At 37.2% G+C, this 23,771-nt stretch overlaps 1 protein-coding gene across 3 annotated transcripts in view; it reads right to left on the reverse strand.

The window, feature by feature from the left end:
• CCDC186 (coiled-coil domain containing 186) overlaps positions 1–22,173 on the reverse strand; it is a 46,328-nt gene extending 24,155 nt beyond the window's left edge. Inside the window, exons 1-5 of one of the 3 annotated variants that reach the window (XM_032423234.1) lie at positions 21,966–22,173; positions 15,183–15,320; positions 11,291–11,983; positions 6,686–6,812; positions 2,387–2,515 (exon numbers count right to left, since the gene is read on the reverse strand). In XM_032423234.1, the coding sequence (XP_032279125.1) occupies positions 2,387–2,515; positions 6,686–6,812; positions 11,291–11,949 (915 nt within the window). In that variant the 5' untranslated portion in view covers positions 11,950–11,983; positions 15,183–15,320; positions 21,966–22,173. Of the gene's footprint in view, positions 1–2,386; positions 2,516–6,685; positions 6,813–11,286; positions 11,984–15,182; positions 15,321–21,965 lie in introns of those variants that run through there. The other 2 variants (XM_032423235.1, XM_032423236.1) reach the window with 2 other exon arrangements.
• Positions 22,174–23,771: the final 1,598 nt, after the last annotated feature.

Genomic DNA, 23,771 nt, shown 5'->3' on the forward strand with positions numbered 1-23,771 from the left:
GCAGGGAGAGAAGCAGACTCCCCACTGAGCCTGAAGCCCACTCGGGGCTCCATCCCACAATCCCACGTCCCTGAGACCACAACCTGAGCTGAAACCAACAGTCGGACACTCAACCGACTGAGCCACCCAGACACCCCACAAACATCCTTTTAATAAACAGTTGAGCTCACAAGAAAGTATGAGAAACTCCCCAAGGCCAAAGAAGCTAAGAGGAAGCAGGAATCCAGAATGGTATGCTAAGCCTGAACTCTTCATTGCCCTGTAGACATTTCCCAATACCAGGTCATGTGGGGCATAAAGGGAACATGCTGTAAAATCCCTGAGAATTTATAAGTCTACCACCCTCTTGTAAGTTTGCGGTTCAAATTCATTCCACCTATCTAGTCCAAGAAATGGAAAAACCTCAAGCTATAAAATTAAACTGGGGAATGTACTGTGTGTGTGCGCATATGTGTGCACGTGCACACTCATGTTGGAATCTATTCCTAAGTAAAATTTACCAGGTTTGGTGACTCTACGTGAAGGATAAACTAGTGTTCATTTTACTATTCTTTCACCTTTTTAGAGGCTTGAAAACTCTCAAAAAATTGAGAGGAAAAGGTAGGGGTAAAAAGGAATGAAGCAGGTGTAGAAATATTTAAATGAAATAATCTCCAAAATCTACATAATAATACCCACCTCTTAGCGTCATTGTGAAGATTAAATAAATTGTAAAGTATTTTTTAAACATGGCCTGGCACATAGGTAAATCTCAATATATTAGCTACTATTAATAACTTCACCTACATTCTTCATCTATATAAAGGGAACAGTAACATAGTGGTGAATGCAACATGTTGCCATTTATTAAAAAGGAGTGGAATGGGAGGAGGAAGTCCCGGGAATACATACATGCTTGTCTGTGCAACAAACATTTTGGGAAGAATACACAGGAAACTTGCATCAATGGTTACTTCTGGGAAAGGGAAAAATGGAAGAAAAGGTTTGGAAGAAGACTCATTTTTTACTCTGTGAGTTGTTATTGTATATATCCAACTACTATTTTGTTTTTATTCTAAAATATAATAAACTTCAAAGAACATATTGTTTAAAAAGCTTACCAGATGGTTCTAATTATCAGCTATTTTTGAGTCTACTAAAACTGACATCTTAAGGTCTCATCCTCTTTCTCTTCAATTAGTACAAAAAGTTTGGGAACTAATAGCATAGGTTTTAAATGATCATGTTGAAAAGAATCAAAGAAGTAAAGGTCTCATGAGGATCATCTGTTTCCTAAAGTTCTTCCAGAAAGCTACCTATGATAGTAGCTTCAAGGTAGAAAGGACAGGATCCATCTCACTAACAGTGTTAGCAGTCAGTTAATACTTCCTGATTCAACTCACCATAAGGGCCAACAGTCAGGCATGGTGCTAGGAAATGAAGATGACTAAGATTCCATACTTAAGGAGCTCAGGGGAGCTTGGGTGGCTCAGTTGGTTGAGCATCTGCCTTTGGCTCAGGTCATGGTCTCGGTCCTGCGATTGGGCCAATAGCCTCGGGCTCCCTGCTCAGCTGGGAGTCTGCTTCTCCCCTCTGTGCTACACACGCCCCCCACCCCCAGCTAGTGCGTCCACATGCAGCTCTGTCCCAATTAAAAAAAAAAAAAAAAGAGTCCGGTAATAATAATACAATGCTTAAAATGATCTCTTCTGAACTCCATATATACCAACTCAAAAAGATGATCAAGGTGTATTAAGTAGGAAAAAAAACCCAAAAAGATGCACAGTAAGATTTCAATCAAGTAGGAGGAATAAGTATATGAATACATACACATAAGCCTGTGTGACTTATACGTGTATATGTGGTAAAATACATAACCAAAATTATCAATAATTAGCCTTGGAACAAGGAATGGAATACCAGGGATTTGGGAGCAGGAAGAGAGAAGTACAAATGAAGGAGGATTTTCACTTTTTGTTCTGTATACTTCCTTAATTTATTTTTATTTTTATTTTTTAAAGATTTTGTGTATTTATTTTGACAGAGAAAGAGAGAGCGCGCGCACACACAACCAGGGGGAGCAGCAGAGGGAGAGGCAGAAGCAGGCTCTCCGCTGAGCAGGGAGCCCGATGTGGGGCTCAATCCCAGGACCCTGGGATCATGACCTGAGCTGAAGGCAGACGCTTAACCCACTGAGCCACCCAGATGCCCCTGTATACTTCCTTAATTTACTAAAAATGTTTTTGTAGTTAGCATGTATTTATGTATTACTTTAGCATTTTTAAAAAAGATAATTACCTATTCTTAAGATACCACTGATATGCAAAATAGTCTAACAGATTAGTTTATATTAAACAAGAAAGTCACCAGAATATAAAGTTAATAATGATAATGATTTGAAAAATACCTGTTCCATCCGATGGGCCATCTCTTTATGCAACTGCTGAACTGCATTTTTAGCTGCAATGTCTTGAGCTACTAGTTTATCTTTGGAAGTTTTAACTTCTTTACTGAGTTCTTCTATTCTTGATTCTAACTGTAAAGAAAATTATTTCCAGATTATTTTTATAGCTATACCAAACAGACCACCAACACTTCAAATAAATATTAACAATGAAAGGGAACATAGAGAATGTAATGAATATACTTCAAACAGAAATCAAAAGTAAATGTTAACAATGTTTCTAAATCTCATTAGAATTAAGGTAGTATAAAGCTGATGCAGATTCTGATAAGATGTATATGGTAAACTCTAGAACAATCACTAAGGAAATAACTCAAAAAAATATAGTGAAAATATGAAAGAAATTTAAATACTATTTACTTAATGCAAAAGAAAGCAGTGAGGGAGGGACAGAGGAACAAAACAAACATGAGACATAGAAAAGAATGGCAGACATAAATCTACTGTCAATAACATTAAATGAAATTGTATTAAATAATCATATCAAAAGCAGAGATCGTCAGACTGGAGTAAAAACACAAGATCCAACAATATAGACTGTAAGAAAAAGGATGGAAAAAGACACTGCAAGCAAATAACAACCATAAGAAAACAGGAGTGGCTATACTAATATACAAAATAAACTACAAAATAATGTTACCAGAGAGGAATATTTCATAATAATTAAATGGTCAATCTATAATAATTCTAAATATATATGCACCTAATAACATAGCACTAAAATACATGAACCAAAAACTGACAGAAATGAAGGAGGCAATTCATAGTTGGGAGACTTCAATACCTTTCAATAATGGACAGAATTAGATAGAAGATTAACAAGGAAATAGGAGACATGAGCAAAACTATAAAACAACTGGATCTAACACATCTATACAGCATTCCACCCAACAACTGGAGAATACACATGCTCATCAAGTGCACATGGAATGTTCTCTAGGACTGAATATATGCTAGGTCATAAAATAAACCTCAATAAACTTAAAAGATTGAAATCTTATAAAGTATGTTCTTCAACCATAATGAAATGAAACTAGAATCAGTAGCAGCAAGAAATATCAGAAATTCACAAATATGTAAACATTAAACAACAAATTCAATAACCAATGGGAGAAATCACAAGGAAAGTTAGAAAATATGAAGAAATTAGAAATATAAAGATACAACCTACCAAAACTTAGGGGATATATCTAAAGCAGTGCTTAGAGGGAAATTTATAGCTATAAACACCTATATTAAAAAAGAAGAAAGCTCTCAAATCAATAACCCAAACTTTCATCTTAAGGCACTGTAAAAAGAAAAACCAAACTAAACCTAAAGCCGGCAAGAAGAAGGAAATAATAAATATTAGAATGAAAATTAAATAGAAAATAGAAAAAACAGAGAATTCAACAAAATGGTTCTTTGAAAAGATTAACAAAATTGACAAACCTTTAGGTAAAAAAGAGGGTGGGGGGAGACTCAAATTACTAGAATGGAAATAAAAGAGGGACATACTGACCTTACAGAAATAAAAAAATTGGCCATTTTAACATGGATGAAATAAAAGGACAATTCCTAGAAAGACACAAACTACCCAAACTAGCTCAAGAAGAGACAGAAAATCTGAGTAGACCTATAAGTAAAGAGATTTAATTAGTAAAAAAATAAACAACAAAAACCTACCAAGAAATATTCAAGCCCAGGAGACTACACAGATTAATTCTATCATGCATTTAAAGAATACCAATTCTTTTTTTTTTTTTAAACATTTTATTTATTTATTTGACAGAGACACACAGCGAGAGAGGGAACACAAGCAGGGGGAGTGGGAGAGGGAGAAGCAGGCTTCCCACTGAGCAGGGAGCCCGATGTGGGGCTCGATCCCAGGACCCCGGGATCATGACCCGAGCCGAAGGCAGACTCTTAACGACTGAGCCACCCAGGCACCCCTCAATTCTTTTTTTAAGACATTATTTTTAAGAAATCTCTATACCCAACATGGGGCTCAAACTCATGACCCCAAGATCAAGAGCCACATGCTACTGAGGCAGCCAGGTGCCTTGAATTAATACCAAATCAATTTTTCACAAACTCTTCCCCAAAAAAGAAGAAACACTTCCCAATTCATTCTATGGGGTATTACCCTGACACCAAAACCAAGAAATCACAAGAAAAAGAGCTGTAAGACCATATCTCTCATGAATATAGACAAAGTCTTGATCAATGGAAATTATAGTACTAGCAAAACAATCCTGCAATATATAAAAAGAATTATACACCATGACCCAAAGCTATTTATCCTAGCAATGCAAGGCCAGCATAACATCCAGAAATCATTTAATGTAATGCACCATATCAACAGAACAAAAACACACAATCACTTTGATAAATGCAGAAAAAGCATTTCAACTCTTTCATGATAAAAACACAGAGCAAAGTAGGAATAAAAAGGTACTTCTTCAACCTGATAAAGAGCATCTGTGAAAAACCCACAGGTAGCATTATAACTTAATGGTGATAGGCTGAATGCTTTTTCCCTAAGATCACGAACAAGAGAAGGATATCCATTCTTGCCACTTTTATTCAACACCATATTGGAGGGTCCAGACCAGGCAATTAGATAAGAAATGAAATAAAATGCACTTGGATTGGAAAGGAATAAGTAAAACTCTCTATTTGCGGATGACATGATCTTGTATACATAAAATCCTAAGGACTGACTACTAATGGATATGAGGTTTCACTGCGGGGGTGGGGGGTGGTGATAAAATATTCTAAGATTGTGGTAAAGGTTGTACAACTAAAAACCATTAAACAGTACACTTTGAAATGGGTGAATTGCATGGTATTTAAACTATCTCAATAAAGCTGTTGAAAAAAACCCTAAATGTTAGCTTATAGAATATGCGTATTTTCCTTACAACAAAATTACCTAGAGTGACACAGTCCAATAGAATACAAGCCATATGTGTAATTTATATTTTCTAGTAGGCACATTTTAAGAAGCAAAATGTGAAATGAATATTAAACTTAATATATCCAAAATATTATCACTTTGATAATCAACTTGAAAAACTGACAGATTTTACTTTAGACCAAGTCTTCAAACTTAAGTACTTCATACCTACAGCGTTTCTTAATTTGGACTAACCACCTTTCAAGTGCTCAAAGGATTTATGTGGCTAGTGGCTGCCATATTGAAAGGTGGAGATCTAGAGATAAAACTAAGAAAAAAAAAATCCTGCTATACTGGCTAGCGAAGGAAAGAAGAATCCAATTTTCTCCTTAATAAAGGCACAACCACTAACAAGCTTATGAAAAGAACAGCCGTGGTTCTCTCCCATATATTCAGTCTGAAGTTTCTGGTCACCAGCAATAACCTGCCTACCCAAATGTGTCTTCCACCCATTATTAAGCTTCCTTCACATTTTAAAATTCTAAGTTTGGTTTACTGTGGTATAGCTCTAAAGCACGTAAAAATCAGGATTACGTAAAATTTACAAATACAATCACCCTCCAACCATGTAATGGTGCATTAAGTATACCAACTCATAAGCAAGTGAAACTTGGTTTAATTTTTTATTATCAATTATTTATTGTGTTGTTTTTTTTCATTATATAGTTTTTGGTGAAGGATGAGACAAAAGGAAGGACTTTTAAGGCTAAAATGCTTCTAATCCTACCCACAGAAGAAAAAAAGCAGCTCAGAAAGATAAAGAGCAGGTCAGCTTTGCCACTAGTCTGAATATTCACTTTGTTGATCCATATATCAGAGTTCATGTTTAAAAAATTTTAAAAGGAAAGAAAATGAGGAAAGACAAACTGGGGAAGCCAGCTAGCCAGATAAAATCTGAAGCAGGAGAGCCAGTCTTCCAGTGTAGTACACAATAAGGCTGAGAATGGAATCACCTTAAACGATAAGCTTAGAAATATTCTAATGCTAGATATAAACTTTAAGGTATATGTTGCTTCTTCTTTTAAGTGGTAGAAAGTCTGACTGCCAAATTAAATCTTTTTTCCTCAGATTTCTATTATATATAGAATATACTCACACATATCCTAGAAAAATACAAATTTACATAAGAGAAAAAAATCAGGCTATGATTCCCATTTCATAAAAAAGAATGCTTTACATACCAAGCAATCCTCTGCAATTAAAATACAATTTAGCTTACAGAACTTCAATTCATACACAAATTTTCAGGAATGTGTTTATTTTACAAATTGAAGTATAGTGTTTAAAGATTTTTGTCTTTTTACCTGTTTAATTGTACTCATATGCTGCTTCTCTGTTTCTGTTCTTTTTTTTAGTTCTTCTCTTAAATTGTCTTTTTCTGAACAAATGTCTAAGATGAGCTCCTGATGCTTCTTATTTTCTTTAATTAACCTAAATATAAAAAGAGCAGTATAAGTAAAACATAATTAAAAACGGAGATGTGAAATAGGATGTTTGCAGATTATAGATACTTATGATCAATATATCAACATTCCTAAGTAGTCCTTTTGTAATGATATATTATGCTTTATAAAACATTCTCTGGCAGTCAGACTATTAACTTCTTCCTAGGAATCTGTATATTTAAAATCAAGTGAAATATAATCAGATAAAGAAAATCACACTCTTTTTTAAGTTTACCACTTTGGGTATCTCAGCTATGCACGTCATCCCTTCAGTATTTGAACTCCTCCAGACCAGTGTTTTCTCAATCTGAGGCAAAGCCCTTCCAGGCATTTGCCTGGAGACATTTTTGGTTGCCACAACAGGGGTGGGGGTTGCTACTGGATTCTTTTGGGTGGAGGTCAGGGATGTTGCTAAACATTTTACAATGCACAGTACAGTCCCACCACCACCAAAGAATGATATGCCCCCAAATGTCAACAATGCTGAGGGTGAAAAATCTTGCTTTAGATTTTAAGAATATTTCAATGATATTCTAATTAATAGTTACAGAAGAAATTTAAAAAATATATAAAACAAAATATAAAAGTTCAAGCAGAAACTTCATTTTGAGTCCCCTAGAAAAATACAAATAAAGCCTTAAAAATTACCTGTGAAGTCTTCAGAACTATAAAATATGACACCTAACAAGGTTAACAGCTAATATTTTGGAATTACTAATAGCAATAGCTATTACTTAACACTTACTTCACAATATTTACTAAGTTTAAGTGCATTATTTAATATTCAGGTTTATGAAATTAGTAAGTCTATGAAATTATGTTTTATGAATTAAAAAAAAAAAACAAAACTTGAAGCCCAGCACTTGTTCCAGGTCACACAGCTAGTAAGTGGTTGAACTGAGATTTAGACCTAGGTCTAGTTCCATAGCCTAGGCCTTTCTCCTACTTTGAAGATCATAGACAAACGCTTACTGGGTACCTACTATGTACCTATACTCTTCTGTGTGTTGAAGTATGTCAGCAAACCATCCCTGCCCTCATGGTGTTTACATTCAAAGGGAGAAAATGAAAATAAACATAATAAAGTATCAGGCAGTAACCATGTCCTATTAAGAAAACTAAAGGAGGGCAAGAAGACAGTGACTTGAGCAGTGATTTTATTTTTTCAGAAGATTTATTTATTTATTTGAGAGAAAGAGCATGTGCGAGCATGGTTGGGGGAGGGGGAGCGCACGCAGAGGGAGAGAATCTCCAGCTGACTCCCCATTGAGCACAGAGCCCGACAATGGGCTAGACCTTACCACCCTGAGATCACCAATGGAGCTGAAGCCAAAGTCAGGTGCTCAAGCGACTGAGCCACCTAGGTGCCCCTTGAGCAGTGCATTTAGATAAGGTAGTCAGGGTGGGCCTCTCTGAGGAACACAGGACCACAGCGAGGAAGCAAATCATGCAAATGTTTGGGAAGGAGAAAAATGCAGCATGCAAGTTTATTCAAGCCTTTTTGGCACAGTGGTTTAACTTAGATTATTTGATTCGGTGTACACTCAAGTTGTTGCAGAAAACAACCTGCAGCATAAGAATCCTAGCTGTAGAGTTCACAAGTAAGCAATTTAGAGAGGCAGCAAACCCTCAAATTGTCACATCCAATGCACAACTAACGGTTCTTAATTAAGAATTCCGGTTGGGACCTTGGACAACACACTGTTAGAAAATAGAGCAATGGATGTATATACAAAGACAACTGGAAATAGATGCATTCATGAAAATTTAAGCCAAAGGAACTGAAAGGCAGTTTTCTTTATAGAATATTAAATGAAGGCAAAAGAAAAAAAATATTAGTGTTCTAGAGCTAACCTGAGTCACAATTATGCTATTATGTGTATAACAAAAGATTAACTTATTTAAAATAGTATCTAATATTTTTATAACGCCTTAATGTCTATAAAACAATTCTGTCAGGTATCGTCCCCTTCACAGAGATGACAAATTTTGATTTAGAGAGGTTGATATGAACAACAAATCAGAATTTGCAAGTGGAAGTGGGAATCTTCCAACTGCAGGCTTCTGACCAAAACTGTGCTTACCCCAGTCTACCATGCTGCCACAGTTCTGACAGGATGGGGCAAAAAAGAATTTTCTATTGTATTCCTAATATTTTTAGATAATGTTAACAACTTCTAACTAGTTCATTTCAGATCACCACATTGAAAAATCTTCTGAAGCCAGACTAACTAGGCTCAGATTTTAACTGAGGCATTTACTAGCATGTGACCTTGAGCAAGTTTCTTAATCTCTCTGTGCTTTAGGTACCTCATCTGTAAAATGGGAGTAATAGTTCATACCATAGAGGGCTGTTCTGATACCATGAATATATATAAAGTGCCTGGCACATAATTAACAGCATATAAGTATTTGCTATTATTTAATGTATAACATCTTACAATTTACAAGAGAGGCATTAAAGTGATGAGTCCAGATCTAAGGTAAGTGGGAAGAGGCATCAAGGACAATCTCAAAAAAAAAAAGTTCTGAAAGAACAGGTACAGATAGGAAAATGAGGAAGTTACCCTAAAAAACCAAAGTGGTAAAAGCACTAATGGTCTAAGTTCAAAATCACATAGTTTATTCATAATAGCAGCATTCCAGCAAGGATATGAATAAAAGTAGCAGCCATTAATTTTGGAGTAGTATTAAGGGCTTTGAGTCTCAAGAGATATTTGTACACTCATGTTCACAGTATTATTAATAGTCAAAATGTGGAAGCAACCCAAACGTCCACTGACAGATGAATGGAAAAGCAAAATATGGTATATACATACAATAAAATGTTATTCACCCTTAAAAAGGCATTTCTGATAGATGCTACAACATGGATAACCCTTGAGGACATCTGCTAAGTGAAATAAACCAGTTGCAAAAAGACAAATACTATGACTGCACTTTATATAAAGTAACAAGAGGAAACTTTAGAAAAAGAAAGTGGAACAGTGGTTGTCAGGGGCTGATGGCAGGGGAATAGGTAGTTGTTTAATGGGTAGGGAGTTTCAGATTTGCAAAATGAAAAAGCTATGCAGATTGGTTGCACAAAAATGTGAATAAACCTAACACTACTGAACTGTACACTTAAAAACAGTTAAGATGGTAAATTTTATGTGTATTTTGTCACAATCTAAAATAAAAACAAAAAATAGAAAAAAGGAAGAGTTCTGGATGCTTAAGAGATTAAAGTTCACTGGATAAACCAATGAAGGGTAAGCTGGTTTGCAGAAGACTGATTCACTGAGTAAGAAAATCTAGAAGAGTAAACACTAGAAGCAAGGAAATCATTAAAAGCCAGTTACAGGGGCGCCTAGGTGGCTCAGTTGGTTAAGCAACTGCCTTTGGCTCACGTCATGATCCCAGGGTCCTGGAATGGAGTCCCGCATCGGGCTCCCTGCTCAGCGACAAGCCTGCTTCTCCCTCTCCCCCTGCTTGTGCTCTCTATCTCTCCCTCTCTGTGTCAAATAAATAAAATCTTAAAAAAAAAAAAAAAAGCCAGTTACATATCTAGCAATAGTTGGATTATGGTATATTTTTTTCTGTCACCCTCCTCTAGTATAGAGACTTCCTCCTCCGCTTTCTCTACATACATACCTCCCATTCCAAATTTTTTTTTAAGTATCATTTAAAAAAAAGAATCCGTCTGTATTTTAGTGAAGGCTAGCATGTTTTATTTGCCTTTCTTAAACATTATAAAAAACTACCTAGGGGCACCTGGGTGGCTCAGTTAAATGTCTGCCTTTGGCTCAGGTCATGATCCTGGGGTCCTAGGATCTGCTCCCTGCTCAGCGGGGAGCCTGTTTCTCCCTCTCCTCCCTGCTCAAGCTCTAATAATAAATAAAATCTTAAAAGAAAAAAAAGACTACCTAAACATTTGCAACACTTAGATATAAAAATCTAGAATAAAAATACAGGACGATATAATACCATTAGAAAAGGATAAAATAAAACTAAACTATCATTAATATAGAAATTAACTTCAAAAATCCAAGGGAAGTCTAAAAATGTGTTCTTAATTACTGATAACCAACTCTTCTCTAAATTTTAATTTTTAAAACCAATGAATTTACAATGGAAATTTTAAGAAAATCTTTTTGAATTGTAAGACTTCTCATTTTCTTTTGAATTTCTCATAGTTTTGACAATATTATGCTCTACATTCTTTCAAAACTGAAAAACTTGAGTTGTCTTTATATTTCTACATCTTTAACGAACTCACATTAGTATTTATTCTTTTAGACATATATTAAATAACTAGACAAACTTGACATTTGCTCAATTATTCAGTAAATACATTATCTGTTGATCAACTACAACAGGCATGTCTATTGTGGGATTAAGAATGGACAAGATGATACCTTTCTTTAAAGAATTCAATCTTTAATCCCGGCAGGGGGAGAAAACCCAAAAAAATTAAAAACTTACTTCTTTATGGTGTGCTCTTGCTGTAAATACTTCTCTTGTACACACTTTTCAAACATAACTAATGCATGTTCTCCCTTATTCATTCCATTTGGTACTCGGTGTTCTTCCACAAACTCCGTAGATAAGAGCTCAGATTCTATTTCTTCCAACAAATCCTCTGACGATGAAACGTTCTTTATTTTTGAAATAAGTTTTTTGGTGCAGTCTGTATCGTAGGGACTTTCTGAATAAGTCTTTTGATTCGCTGCTTCTGTAAATGTAGATGACCTTAATTCCGCCAATATTTGTGTTACTGTCTGTTCCGTTTCATTTGGTTTTGAAATTTGCTTTGTCAAATCTCCACCAGGAAAATTACCTACTTGTTCAGAATTTTCTGGGCATATGTCTGTTTTAGCACAAGAATCCTCACCTCCACCATGATCCTGAATACAATTTTCCTGTGCTTCAATTTGATTATGTTCATTAGGCTGACATGACGTTTTATCAAAGTTTAATGACGACAGTTTAGACTCATTTTCTAAGCTGCTGCTTTCATCAACAGAAAATGAGTTGCAGAAGTCTTCCTTTAATTCAAATGTTTTCCCAATATTTTTATCAGAGGAAATGGAGGCTATATGCTCTGTCTCTGACATGCTGATTGACACCACTTCACTCTGCATTTCTTCAAATCTGTTCCTGATCTTCGTTTTACATCTAAAAAAGTCAAAACATCAAAATTTAAAAAAATAAAGTTTTTAAACCAAGACCTCATATGTATTTGCACAAACTCCATGATGTGGAATAACTGAGGCCACAAATTTTACCACTAGTAACTCTTTTAAAAGATTTTCTTTGGGGGGGGGCGGGGGAGAGAACAAAAACCAAATAGGACAGACAATCCAAGTGTGCTGCTATCAGTAGGGTCCTACAAAGTCTTACTCTTTCCTCCTTTAATTCATTCACACAACTTCACTTCAGCTGCAGTTTGGCATTCCTTAGTCACCCCCATAAGATGTTGGGTATGAAATATCTACAGTTTAAGTTGTTAGAATTCAATTGTTTAGAATTCTTCAGTCCATGAGGGGGAAAAGACCATTTCAAGAATCTATAAGAAAATATTGGGGAAGGGCGCCTGGGTGGCTCAGTTGGTTAAGCGACTGCCTTCGGCTCAGGTCATGATCCTGGAGTCCCGGGATCGAGTCCCGCATCGGGTTCCCTGCTCGGCAGGGAGTCTGCTTCTCCCTCTGACCCTCCTCCCTCTCATGCTCTCTGTCTCTCATTCTCTCTCTCGCAAATAAATAAAATCTTAAAAAAAAATAAAAAAAAAAAAAAAAAAGAAAATATTGGGGAAATAAGATAGCAGTGGAAACACTAGAAGAGAAAGATTATAAAACACATTAATGATGATAAAAATTTACTAAGAAGGAAAACTAAATAAAAAAACACAACTATCTATAGCCCAGGCACCTAAAGCTGAGCTAAAATAAGTCTGGGTGTTAAAGATCCCTGACACGAATTTGTTTTCCATCCAGGCAAAAATCCAGGAAGTACCATGGTATCTCCAAACATTCTCATCAAGAATAAACAATGTTCAGTGCAACTCAAATGGAGCCCATATGCACTGCCCAGCTCATAAAGGAAACACTGATTAATTCAACAACTAGAATACATTTTAATGCTGTTTATTATGATGGTTGCTATTTTAGCTATTTTCTGAAAATTAGTCAACTTCAAAAATTATCCTAAGACAGATAAATATAAAATATTCCAGCAATCTTGATGAAAAAGACTTGTCATCTTCTTTCATCACACATCAACAAAGCACCTATAGGGTTGATGAGTTATCAGTGTCATATAAGGTTGGATAAAAAAGGGGGCAGATCAGAGCTTTGACAAACTAGAAAAGAAATAATTTCAGATGGAAGGTGTACTTATGGAAAATAAAACAAATATAAAATTTTTGAATAGAAAGATACATGTTTTTATCGGTCTGTGATAAAAGTCCTGGTGGGGGGGGGGGGTGAAAAAGGGTAAGAGAAGACTGTCAGGTAGAATCCTCAGAATGATATGCAGAAGTGAATTTTATGACAATAAATCATGATAGACTTGTATACTTTATTATACTATAGTTTCTAGCACACAGTAGATTCTCGGGTATTGAATTAAAGTACAGAAGTGATAGGATAAAACTAGTATTTGAGGAACATTATTCTAGAAATGCAGAAAATGGGGAAGAATAATTCTAAGAAAGGAAGTATATAGACTTCCTCCTCTGCTTTCTCTCCCTCTGGGCCATCAACTAGTATAGACATTGACCTTAACACTACAAATTACTATCTGTATAACATATTTCCAAACAACCAAATAGAAATTATCATTATCGGGGCGCCTGGGTGGCTCAGTTGCTTAAGCGACTGCCTTCGGCTCAGGTCATGATCCTGGAGTCCCAGGATCAAGCCCCGCATCGGGCTCCCTGCTCAGCGGGGAACCTGCTTCTCCCTCTGACCCTCCGCCCTCTCGTGTTCTTCTCTCTAATAAATAAATAAAATCTTTAAAAAAAAAAAAAAAAAAAGAAATTATCATTATCTGGCTGCATATGTTATGTTATATACAAGACAAAGCTCCTACTAGTATTAAAGGCTTGGTTTAGACAATACAAATTAATGCAGTAAGTTAATAAAAGGCCTCGTAAGCACACTGTATCCCAAAATCAAGGACAAAGTAAAGTAATTCTCAGATAGGGGTATTAGACTATATAGTTCTCCCTAAAGTAAGTCACTTTAAGATACAACTTGTGAATGTGTTGCTGAATTTGAAATCTTAATTTAGAAATCTAAAAATGGTTTTAAACATCATAACCAATGTTAATAGCAATGGACCAAAATAGATAAAGAATCTATTTAAATGAGAATATATAAAGGGATTATGACTCTCCAGCATAAAGCAAGTAAGAAGAAACTATCATTAGAGAATGTGTGCCATGCTTTGTCAAGAGAAAAGCATCAATTGTAAAGAATTATCTTTTTATCCAGCTTTCATATTCTCCACAATTCACTCTTCAACTTTATTTTCCCTCCTAGAATTCAACCACTTTGATAATTTGAACCAACAACTCCTGATATCCACATTAGTTACTTTCAGTCTTGTGTTCTTGAGTTACAGATAACAAATTACCTGCTTGCCGTCACTCTATGTCCGTATGAAAATCTTCACCTGAATATAGACATTTTGAATGGATGTTCCACGATAACCTCAAACTCAAAATGGCATAAATCCCAAAGCAAATTATAGCTCCTATAATTGAGCACTCCCAGTGAATCCTTTCTATTTCTGTCAATGGTATCATTTTTTTCTTTTTTTTTAAGATTTTATTTATTTACTTGACAGAGAGAGAGCACAAGTGGGGCAGAGTGGTAGACAGAGGGAGAGGGAGAAGCAGGCTCCCCACTGAGCAGAGAGCCCGACGTGGGGCTGATCCCAGGACCCTGGGATCATGACCTAAGCCGAAGGCAGATGCTTAACCGACTGAGCCACCCAGGCGCTCCAATGGTATCATTTTTCTTAGTCATGACTCCTTCCTTCCTTTGCCCTCATATTCTTTTACCAATTTCATGTCTCCAATTATACCCTCCTTTCTACTGCCACTGTCCCCTACCTGTAACCCAATCCAGGTGTAATCACTTCATACCTGTAACACTTAAAATGTTGGTTTCTCAATCTTACTCCATGAAATGAGCAAGTGACTTGAGACAGCACCAGGTCAAGTGTCACCCAATTCAGAGAAGGGGTTGAAGTGTGTACTACAATGGCTCTGCCAAGAGGGAACAGGAGATGCCCTATGAAGTGGGCTGGCCCTCGATAGCACAAGGGACCAGGGAGCTACAACACTGCCCCTAAAAAATCCACACACTACCTCCACAGAGACCTCCACCAAATGCAACCAGACGAATCAGACTGAGGCCAGGGCTCTCTCTTCCCTCTTTAGAGGTTCCTGTAATAAGAATTCTGCTTCCACTGGCTGGTCTTCTTCCCCCAACTCCAAAAGGGCTAGCTAGAGAAAAAAAGAAAGGACATATTTTAGAGCCAAATTACCTCTTCTTTAACCCAAGCAGCTGGGAATTAACACTTTCAACCTTTCTTCAGGTAGAACAAGGAGTTTGTGATTAATGTTTTTTGTTGCTTGTTTTTTTTAAACGATTGAAACCTGTCTTAATTTCTGGAATAAATTTTCTCTAGTAATCAAAAGTGGCAGAAAGATATGACATCAAATTAGTACATTATTAGGGGACTATATTTCAGAGGGAAGTGGAAAGGATGGGGGCGTTTTACACAGTACGATGGGAGACCCAATAAGGAAAAACTAAAACCATTTTATGTTTACACTTCAGAGTTGCAATTCCTCAGTAAACCAATCATACTACTTTCCCAGTCTTCTCTCTCAACACATTCCTAAAATCCTAGGATTTCGCTATAATCTACCAGTCCCTGACCAGTCTACTCAAGATTCCTCCAATCTGCACATTAACATTTCCATGGCTTTGCTCCCATCTAGAATGTCCTTCTCTTCAGTCTATCCAGAGCCTAATTATACTTAAAGGTCCAATTTTAACACCTCATCTTCCTCCAAATTTTCTCATTGTAAGTACAAAAATACTCTCATGTAAATGAAAACATACTGCATTTACACTCATTAAGCACACAGTCACAGCCTTCCCTGTGACACTTCTGAACAGTCTTTTAAATGACCTCTGTACTGGCAAGGAGGAACATCACTCTGAACTGAATCAAACCTCTTCAATCTCCAGCAATAATGACAATAAATCAACAAATATATTCTCTACTACATTTGCATTCATTCTTGCAAATATTAAATGCTTTTCAGTTCTCAATGAGGGTGGGGTCCACTGGGTTTATACAATGATCTGAGACTTGTAATGTGCAGAACAATAAAAGTTTGTCTCATTCTGCTGAATATTCGTCTAGGTTAAAAAAAAACAAAAACAAAACAATAAGCCCGTGTTTATGATTACCTCAGCTTAGACTGTTTTATATATTATCCTTTTGTAAATTAAAGAAAAGTTTAACTTCAAAAGACAAGTACTTTCTATACTGTTGATCAGTAATATGCCCCTGACCTTTGAAAAAGTCTTCACATAAATTGACATCTGGTAACCACTTAGCTTGCAAACTGAGTTTTCTGATGCTCAAATGAATACTAGTTGGACACAAAAGGAAAAGGAGATGGGTTAAGGAAAATCTATGTGTATATATGCAAAAAAGCCATCATCAAAGATTAAGTAACTGCAAAAGATTGGTGGGGGGGAGAGGCACCACAATGAGTTTGATTATATCCACAATTAACCAGGTAATAAGAGGGGGAAAAAAACAGTCAGCTGAGTCCTCTTGGGGGCCTCCAGCTGGCCATACAGATGCGGGCCAGTCTGGTTATGTCCAAGTTTTTTCTTTGGGGGACAGGAGTAGTTGTCATCAAAATTACTGAGGATCCAATAGCCTAAGAGTAGTTTAAAGGGACAGGATATAAAACTAGACATTTGTTTACAAGATTGTTTTAAAAAGAAGCTTATACAAATCAAATCCATACTCACATATAAAGATATAGATTACATCAATTCCTTTTTTGAGGTTAAAAAAAATACAGGTTATTTGACTTTTTAGCAACTCTTACTCATTAGAGGAAAATACTATATTTAAAACTTAACAGTCACAAAATTCCTCTCAGTTTAAGCACTTTTTTTCAGAGTTGTTTCTGACACAGTACTACAGGACCAATTCACACTTCAGTATCAGAGAAGTGAGAACTGGTTTCGCTCTTACTGGAGCTCATCAGCTGTAGGCAACTGGTCAAGAAACATTTTTTATTTGCCTTAAAGCCAATCATTATCCTCCTCTGTTTTATTTCTTAATGCAAGAACTCATATTTCTACCAAATTATTTCCATATTAAGAGCCTTACAAATAAAAACACTGTCTTTAACAGCTTTTAGTACAATTACCTTTTTTCTTAGTAATTAGCAGTATAAACAATAAAAAAAACAGGCTTACTCAATAAACTGCAAATACAAATGAATCCAATCCACAGATATTTGGCAACAGGTTATCAAACAAACAAGCCTCATAGAAAAGTACCAAGTTACAAATACATTTCCGAACTATTAATTAATACACCAAACATGTACTGCGCATATTATGTGCAGGCACTGTTCTATGCGTTGGGAACACGACAGTGGAGAAAACACCCATCCGTTAGGGAGTTTACATTCAGGTATAGTGGACCAATATATATAAAAGCTCTATGTTAAAAAAAAAAAAAAAAAGCTCCATCTTAAATCTTTTACTCTTTGTGTTTACAGCATTTTAATATGAACATCTGTCAGTGTTCCCCCTGAAGCTATTTAAAACATAAATGTTTTAAATCCAACAGAAAAATCTGGCTCAGTTCAGCATAAATATTATTTACAACAAACAACAAATTTTTAAGTTACAAACTATACCATATGAATCTCAAACACCACCTGTATATTTCTTAAAATCATGTCCACTAAGATAAGCAAGTTGAGTCTGTGAGAGCACTCCTGTTCTTCACTATAATGGTTAACTGTCCTTTGTAGGCCAAGCACATTAAAAGGTTTTTCACATATTCCCCAAATAAACTTTAAAAGCAGCATGAACAAAAGAATAATTTATCTGACCAGTTCTAACAAGGTTCTGATATGGCAATTAAAATCAGAAGCAATAAATTACATCAAAAATGCATCCATAGTCCAACATAATCTGATCACAATCCTAAGTAAGTGATTTTTGATGGAGGTTAGCTTTAAAATACAAACACATTCCTGGATAAAGTTTTTAAACATAGTTTTAAACTAATAGAAAGGAACCTGTGTAAGAAACATGAAAACTGGGACGCCTGGGTAGCTCAGTCGTTAAGCATCTGCCTTTGGCTCAGGTCATGATCCCAGGGTCCTGGGATCGAGCCCCGCATTGGGATCCCTGCTCCGCAGGAAGCCTGCTTCTCCCTCTCCCACTCCCCCTGCTTGTGTTCCCTCTCTCACTGTGTCTCTCTCTGTCAAATAAATAAATAAAATCTTTAAAAAAAAAAACATGAAAACTTTGTTTCACATGATGAAAATATCAGACACTGAAGTTAACAGGTGAATTTATGCAAATCAGATTAAAAACTAAAAAAAAAGACTAAGCTAGCAATTTCAAAGAACTCTAAATTCTATCAAAAGGGAGAAATATTTTGTATGGTACTCACATTCTAATTAAGTTTGTAGGTAAAATTTAACCTTAATGAGTTTCCTTTTTGTGAAACATACCACTAGATTTTAAAAGTTGCCTTTATCCTACCAGTTAAAAGAGTATGAAGCCAAGGTCAATTATCCCTGTGGGGGTTTGTTTAGCTTTGCACCTAAGACTCAGGGCAGAGTAATTTTTACAGTTATGTGCATTACATTACAAAAAAAGATGTCAGAAAGACAGACTCAAGGGGTGCCTGGGTGGTGCTGTTGGTTGAGTGGCTCTTGGTTTCAGCTCAGGTTGTAATCTCAGAGTCCTGAGATCAAGCCCTGCATGGGGCTCCACGCTCAGTGCTGGAGTCGGCTTGAGATTCTCTCCCCCCCTCCCTTTGCCCCTCACATTCCTGTGCTTGCTTGCTTGCTCCCTCGTGCTCTCTCCCCTAATAATCAATTAACCAATCAATCGTAAAAAAAAAAAAAAAAAACCTCAGGGCAACAGATGCAGCAGGAGTCCCCCCCAAATAGTACCAAATCCTGTGACAGGATAACAGGAGAAAGAGAAATTAGGGTCCATCAGGATTCCAGGAAAAAGAGGTAAGTGGCCATACCATCTATCACATTATCAAGTTATCTGTCATATTATCAGTTTACTCTTAGACAATGCAATTTTATAACTCTATTAAGTTTTAAAGCAAAAAGTTATTAATACAAAAATCTTATTTTGAAGCTATCTGTAGAGCACTCACTATATAAACTTTAATGAGTCTCAGGAAATACAAAAAGTATTTTTGTCTAATATTTTCCCAAATCTGAAAATTAAAAGAAAAAAAAAAGATTGACCTATAGTTTCCTTTTCAAAAAGGAAGACTAATAAAAAAATTAAAGGTAAGTTGTAAGTCTGCCTTCTATTAAGGGGTTCTGGTTAATGTTAAATTCTGAAAGCTTACCTTTCGCCTGCGTTCAGTTAATATGGTATGATACAGTTTACCAAAAACATTATTCATTAGTACTTACTACATAATCATCCCTACAGCAGACTATCAGTTCAGGTCTTAATGACAAATATACTCACAATCCAATCAATACTTTCTTTGGTGGGTTTAATTTTGACTTTGTGTCTATTGTCCCTTCATGTCAATATTTTTCCTTTTGTTTACTTAGTCCAAATAGATTTTTTAAATATCAGTAGCTAAAAAAGTTCAAGAAGTCTGAAAAAATATAAGATTAGAGGGTTATTTGTAAATTTAAATGATCTATCCTCCTACTGTTGCCCTGAAACACTAAATATAACATTTACAATACCCTAAGCCTAGTGAATGTTTATGAGAAATTCAAGAATCAGCTTTATTTTTTTAAAGATTCTATCTATTTGAGAGAGCATGAGCACAAGCTGGGGGAGGGGCAGATGGAGAGGAAGAGGGAGAAGCAGAGTCCTGGCTGAGTAGTGACCTCCACGCTGCCTTAATCTCAGGACCCTGAAATCATGTCCTAGCATAAATCAGACACTTAGCTGACTTAGCCACCCAGGTGCCCCTTGGCTTTATTATTTAAAGCCAGAAATAAGGGATAAAAGAAAAACCTAAATTTTATTGAAAGAAAAAAAGCAGAACTTGAGGTCAAGGATTCTTTCACATGAAATTGTTAGAGGAATTTGGAAAACTAATACAGATTACTAGTCATTCTTCAAAGGGAAAGATGATTTTTCTAATTTCTAAAAGAGGCTGCTTCGACCTATTAATCTCATTAAGAGTATTCTGTACTGTTTTACCCCACTTGCTGATGTCAGCATATAGATGTAAATAGACGTTTTTAAACTGAATATACTAAGAAATTGCCATCAGCTATGCTATCATCGAATAGTACTAAAGGACAACTCTTGCATTTACGGGTAAAGGAACTAAAAGGTCACAGAGTAGTTACTGTGCTATACCACTCCTTTCATGTTAGCAGTAAGACTCTGAAATACCAATGACACTCTGGAACCTTCACTGTTTAAAGAAATCTCTAGGTTTATATGCTGGTATTCTGAATTTGACAAGGTTTCAAAAATAATAACATCAACATAAAAACAATCCATGCATTTCCAGGGAAAAACACAGACATAAACACAAGCCAGGCATTTCCAGGTAGATTCTTGAGTATATGTTTGCCTACTACAATGCAAAAAGGAGTTTTAATTCTTTGTAAGATTTGTGAACTACTCAATACCTTTACTGATTTTAAATAAAATTAAGAGGCCAATCATCACTTTTCTATTTTTGCAATGATGAATAAAATTTGAAAAGTAGCTGTACAGAGAAGAGATTTTATTCACAAGGAGATAGTTCAGTTTCACTGTGAATGTCTCTTGAACCTTAATCTTTCCCACAAGATTAACTCCGCAAATATGAAGGTGTAGTTTGTAGTTAGGAAGGCTACACCCACAATTTGCATACCTACACACTAAATCTTTTTTTTTTAATGACTATCAGCACACCTTTTGAAATACTGTTCCACTGATTTACTGCACACTTTTCTTACAAAAACTTCCAGCCTATCATTTAGGAAGAAGTAAAAACGCTAGGCATCAAGGAACATCACAAACACACACACGAAGAAAACTGCCAAATGCCTGGCACTGTATACACCATTATTTTTACTATACTAATCCTCACAGGTAACAAAACTATCAAGTGAAAGAGGCAGATTCTAATCCAGATGCTCCGACTCTAAATTCAGGCCTCTTTAAACAAAACGAAGATGTGAATATTAGCTACAGTTGTTAAATTGCTAACAGCTAAGCATTAATTACACCTGCGCTATCCCCAGTCTTGCTGCTGGGGGAAACGTAGAGGCTTTCCCATGTTACAAGTTTGATGGACACAAATTTGAAATATCCTTACCAGCCAAGGTTTATCAAATGCCTGACGTCCTTGGAAGAAAGGCAACATAAAAACCAATAATAGTATCTCTCAAAACCAAAATCCCAAAGAACCATCTTTAAGTTACTTAAAATCACAGTAACGGAAGAGTTGGTAAGACGGCAAAAAGTCGCCACAACAGTAAACATAAAACACAGTCAACTTGAAAACGGAAAGAGAAATAGGCAACTGAGTGAAAAATAGCCGAGCAGGTGGGGCTTAGCTGCAGTTCGCGCTGGGAGATCAGGCAATCGGCCCAAATTAAGCTGCTCTCCAAGCACCGCTCCGGAGGCGCGGCCCCCGATCCCCGCAGATCCCTCGGCCGCCTCCTCTCCAGTCGGCCCGGGACCCAGGGAACAAGGCAGGGAGAGGGAGGGATTCCTAACTCCGTCCCCCAGCGCTCGCCGGCCTCCACTGCCCGCGAGAGAGGCCAGGCGGAGAGCCGACCCGGGACCTGCAGAACAGCGGGGGAGGTGGGCAGTCCCTCCGCGCCGCCACCGCGACTGCGGTCGGCTCCGGGCGCCCGTCAAGCACTCACCCCACTTCTCCGAGCTTCAGGCCGCACCCCTAACGAGGCCGCTGAAGCTACGGCTCAGGGCCTAATTTCTCCATAGCGGGGTCCGGCAGACCAGGAGGTGAGGGGGGGGAAACAGCGACCAGGGACAAGCCCGACACCGCGCTCCCTCCGCCACGGCTTCCCCAAACCCCCGCGGAGCTGACACATCAACAAAGATGGCGGCGACGCTGAATCCGGCCCCACTACAGCTGAGGGGGTGGGGCTCCCTGGAGGAGCCAATCAGCGAGGCGCGGGCGGTGTGACGCGACGCACCTCGGAGCCAGTGTAACCTGTCTGCAGTGCGCGGGGCCGGGGCCGTACCGCCTCCTGCCCCCGCAGGGCCCAGCCCGGCGCTCACACTCGCTGGGCACCCATGCCCGGACTGAGTCGGCTAGCCAGCAATCCTGCTAGTCCTGTCCTGTTTCTCACGCCACTCCCACCCTAAGCCTGTTCTTTCTTTCTGTAGGACGCTCTCATTGGGTATAAACCCACCTCACTCTTTGACTCTTCTCATATTAGTCAGGGGTATAAAGCAATAAAAGAATTCGAAATTGTGACTTCCCAGCTCTGAGGCGCAAACCTTGCACCTGACGTAGGCGGAATTAGCAGGAGGAGCCTACCTGTCCCTCTGACAATTCATCCCTGGGAGAGATTCTGGGGGTTTCCATAACACCGCGTTCGTGTCTTCAACCTGGCACACACTGCCATTGTTTAATAATAAACTGTTCGTGCGTTCGTCCCTGGCACCAGGCTGTGAGCGCCTTGAGCGCGGGAAGTGTCCTCTCCCGGCCGGGTGTCCCGGTTCGCATTGTGGGCATTGACATGCAGGAGCTACTCAATAATTAGCAACAAAAAGTGTATTGGAGGAAAAAGTGTGTTGAATACAGTTGCCTAATCGGGTCCAGATAAGGGGAAGGTTCAATCTGCGAATTGAAATCTACGCTGTCCAGTGATGTTCTTTGGTTTAGGACTTCCTACTCATCCAACTCATGAGTGAAAGTAGTTAATTCTGTCAAGTTGTCAACGTGAGTTTGTAAAGCAAAGCTTGTTCCTGTTCTGTTAAGCTTCTTTGACGCTAACTGCTAGGGGGGAAAAATCACTAAAAAAAATCAACGTTATGTCACTTTATTCCTCTTTCCTTTTCAACAGGAAACGGCACCTCCCTCCTTAAATGAAAATACTGCAGTGAGACATACTTTGCAGTTAAAGTGTTTCTGACAGTGAAGTAATAAATTGACTTTAAAACAGTCAATCGACCAAACATTCCTAGTGAGATATATTTTTCCAAGGGGGAAAAAATGTAAGCCTTTTTCACAGCTCATATTGTTAGTAATAACCTTCACTGTTATTTCTGAAATATATATATTAGTTTAAAGCATTTAATAATTATGTTTCTGGATACCACGATTTTCATTGTTAGAGAAAGGACATACAAATACAAAATCAAAGAAATTAAGTAAAAATTCTGCAATTCTAAATTTGAATTTAGAAATATCAGTATGAACTCATGGTATTTTTTTTTTTCATTAAAAGTGTCCACTGAAAAGGCCTGGAATAACAATCAGCACAATACACACCCCTATCCTCCATCATTTCTAAATATAATTTCCCACAAAAAGTCACTTGGACTCCCCCTTGGAAATCAGGGACTGATTCTAAGTCTGGAGCAGGAAAAGTGCAAGAAAGTCTAAGATATGTGTATCAGAAAGCAAAGAAGAAAAATAATAGTTGTGTCAAAGACTCAGGAGACAATTCAAAAGTGTGCCCACTGGTCAAAGGACAATTTAA

Source organism: Phoca vitulina, unplaced genomic scaffold (genome assembly GCF_004348235.1).
Source record: "Phoca vitulina isolate PV1807 unplaced genomic scaffold, GSC_HSeal_1.0 scaffold28, whole genome shotgun sequence".
Lineage (NCBI taxonomy): Eukaryota > Metazoa > Chordata > Mammalia > Carnivora > Phocidae > Phoca > Phoca vitulina.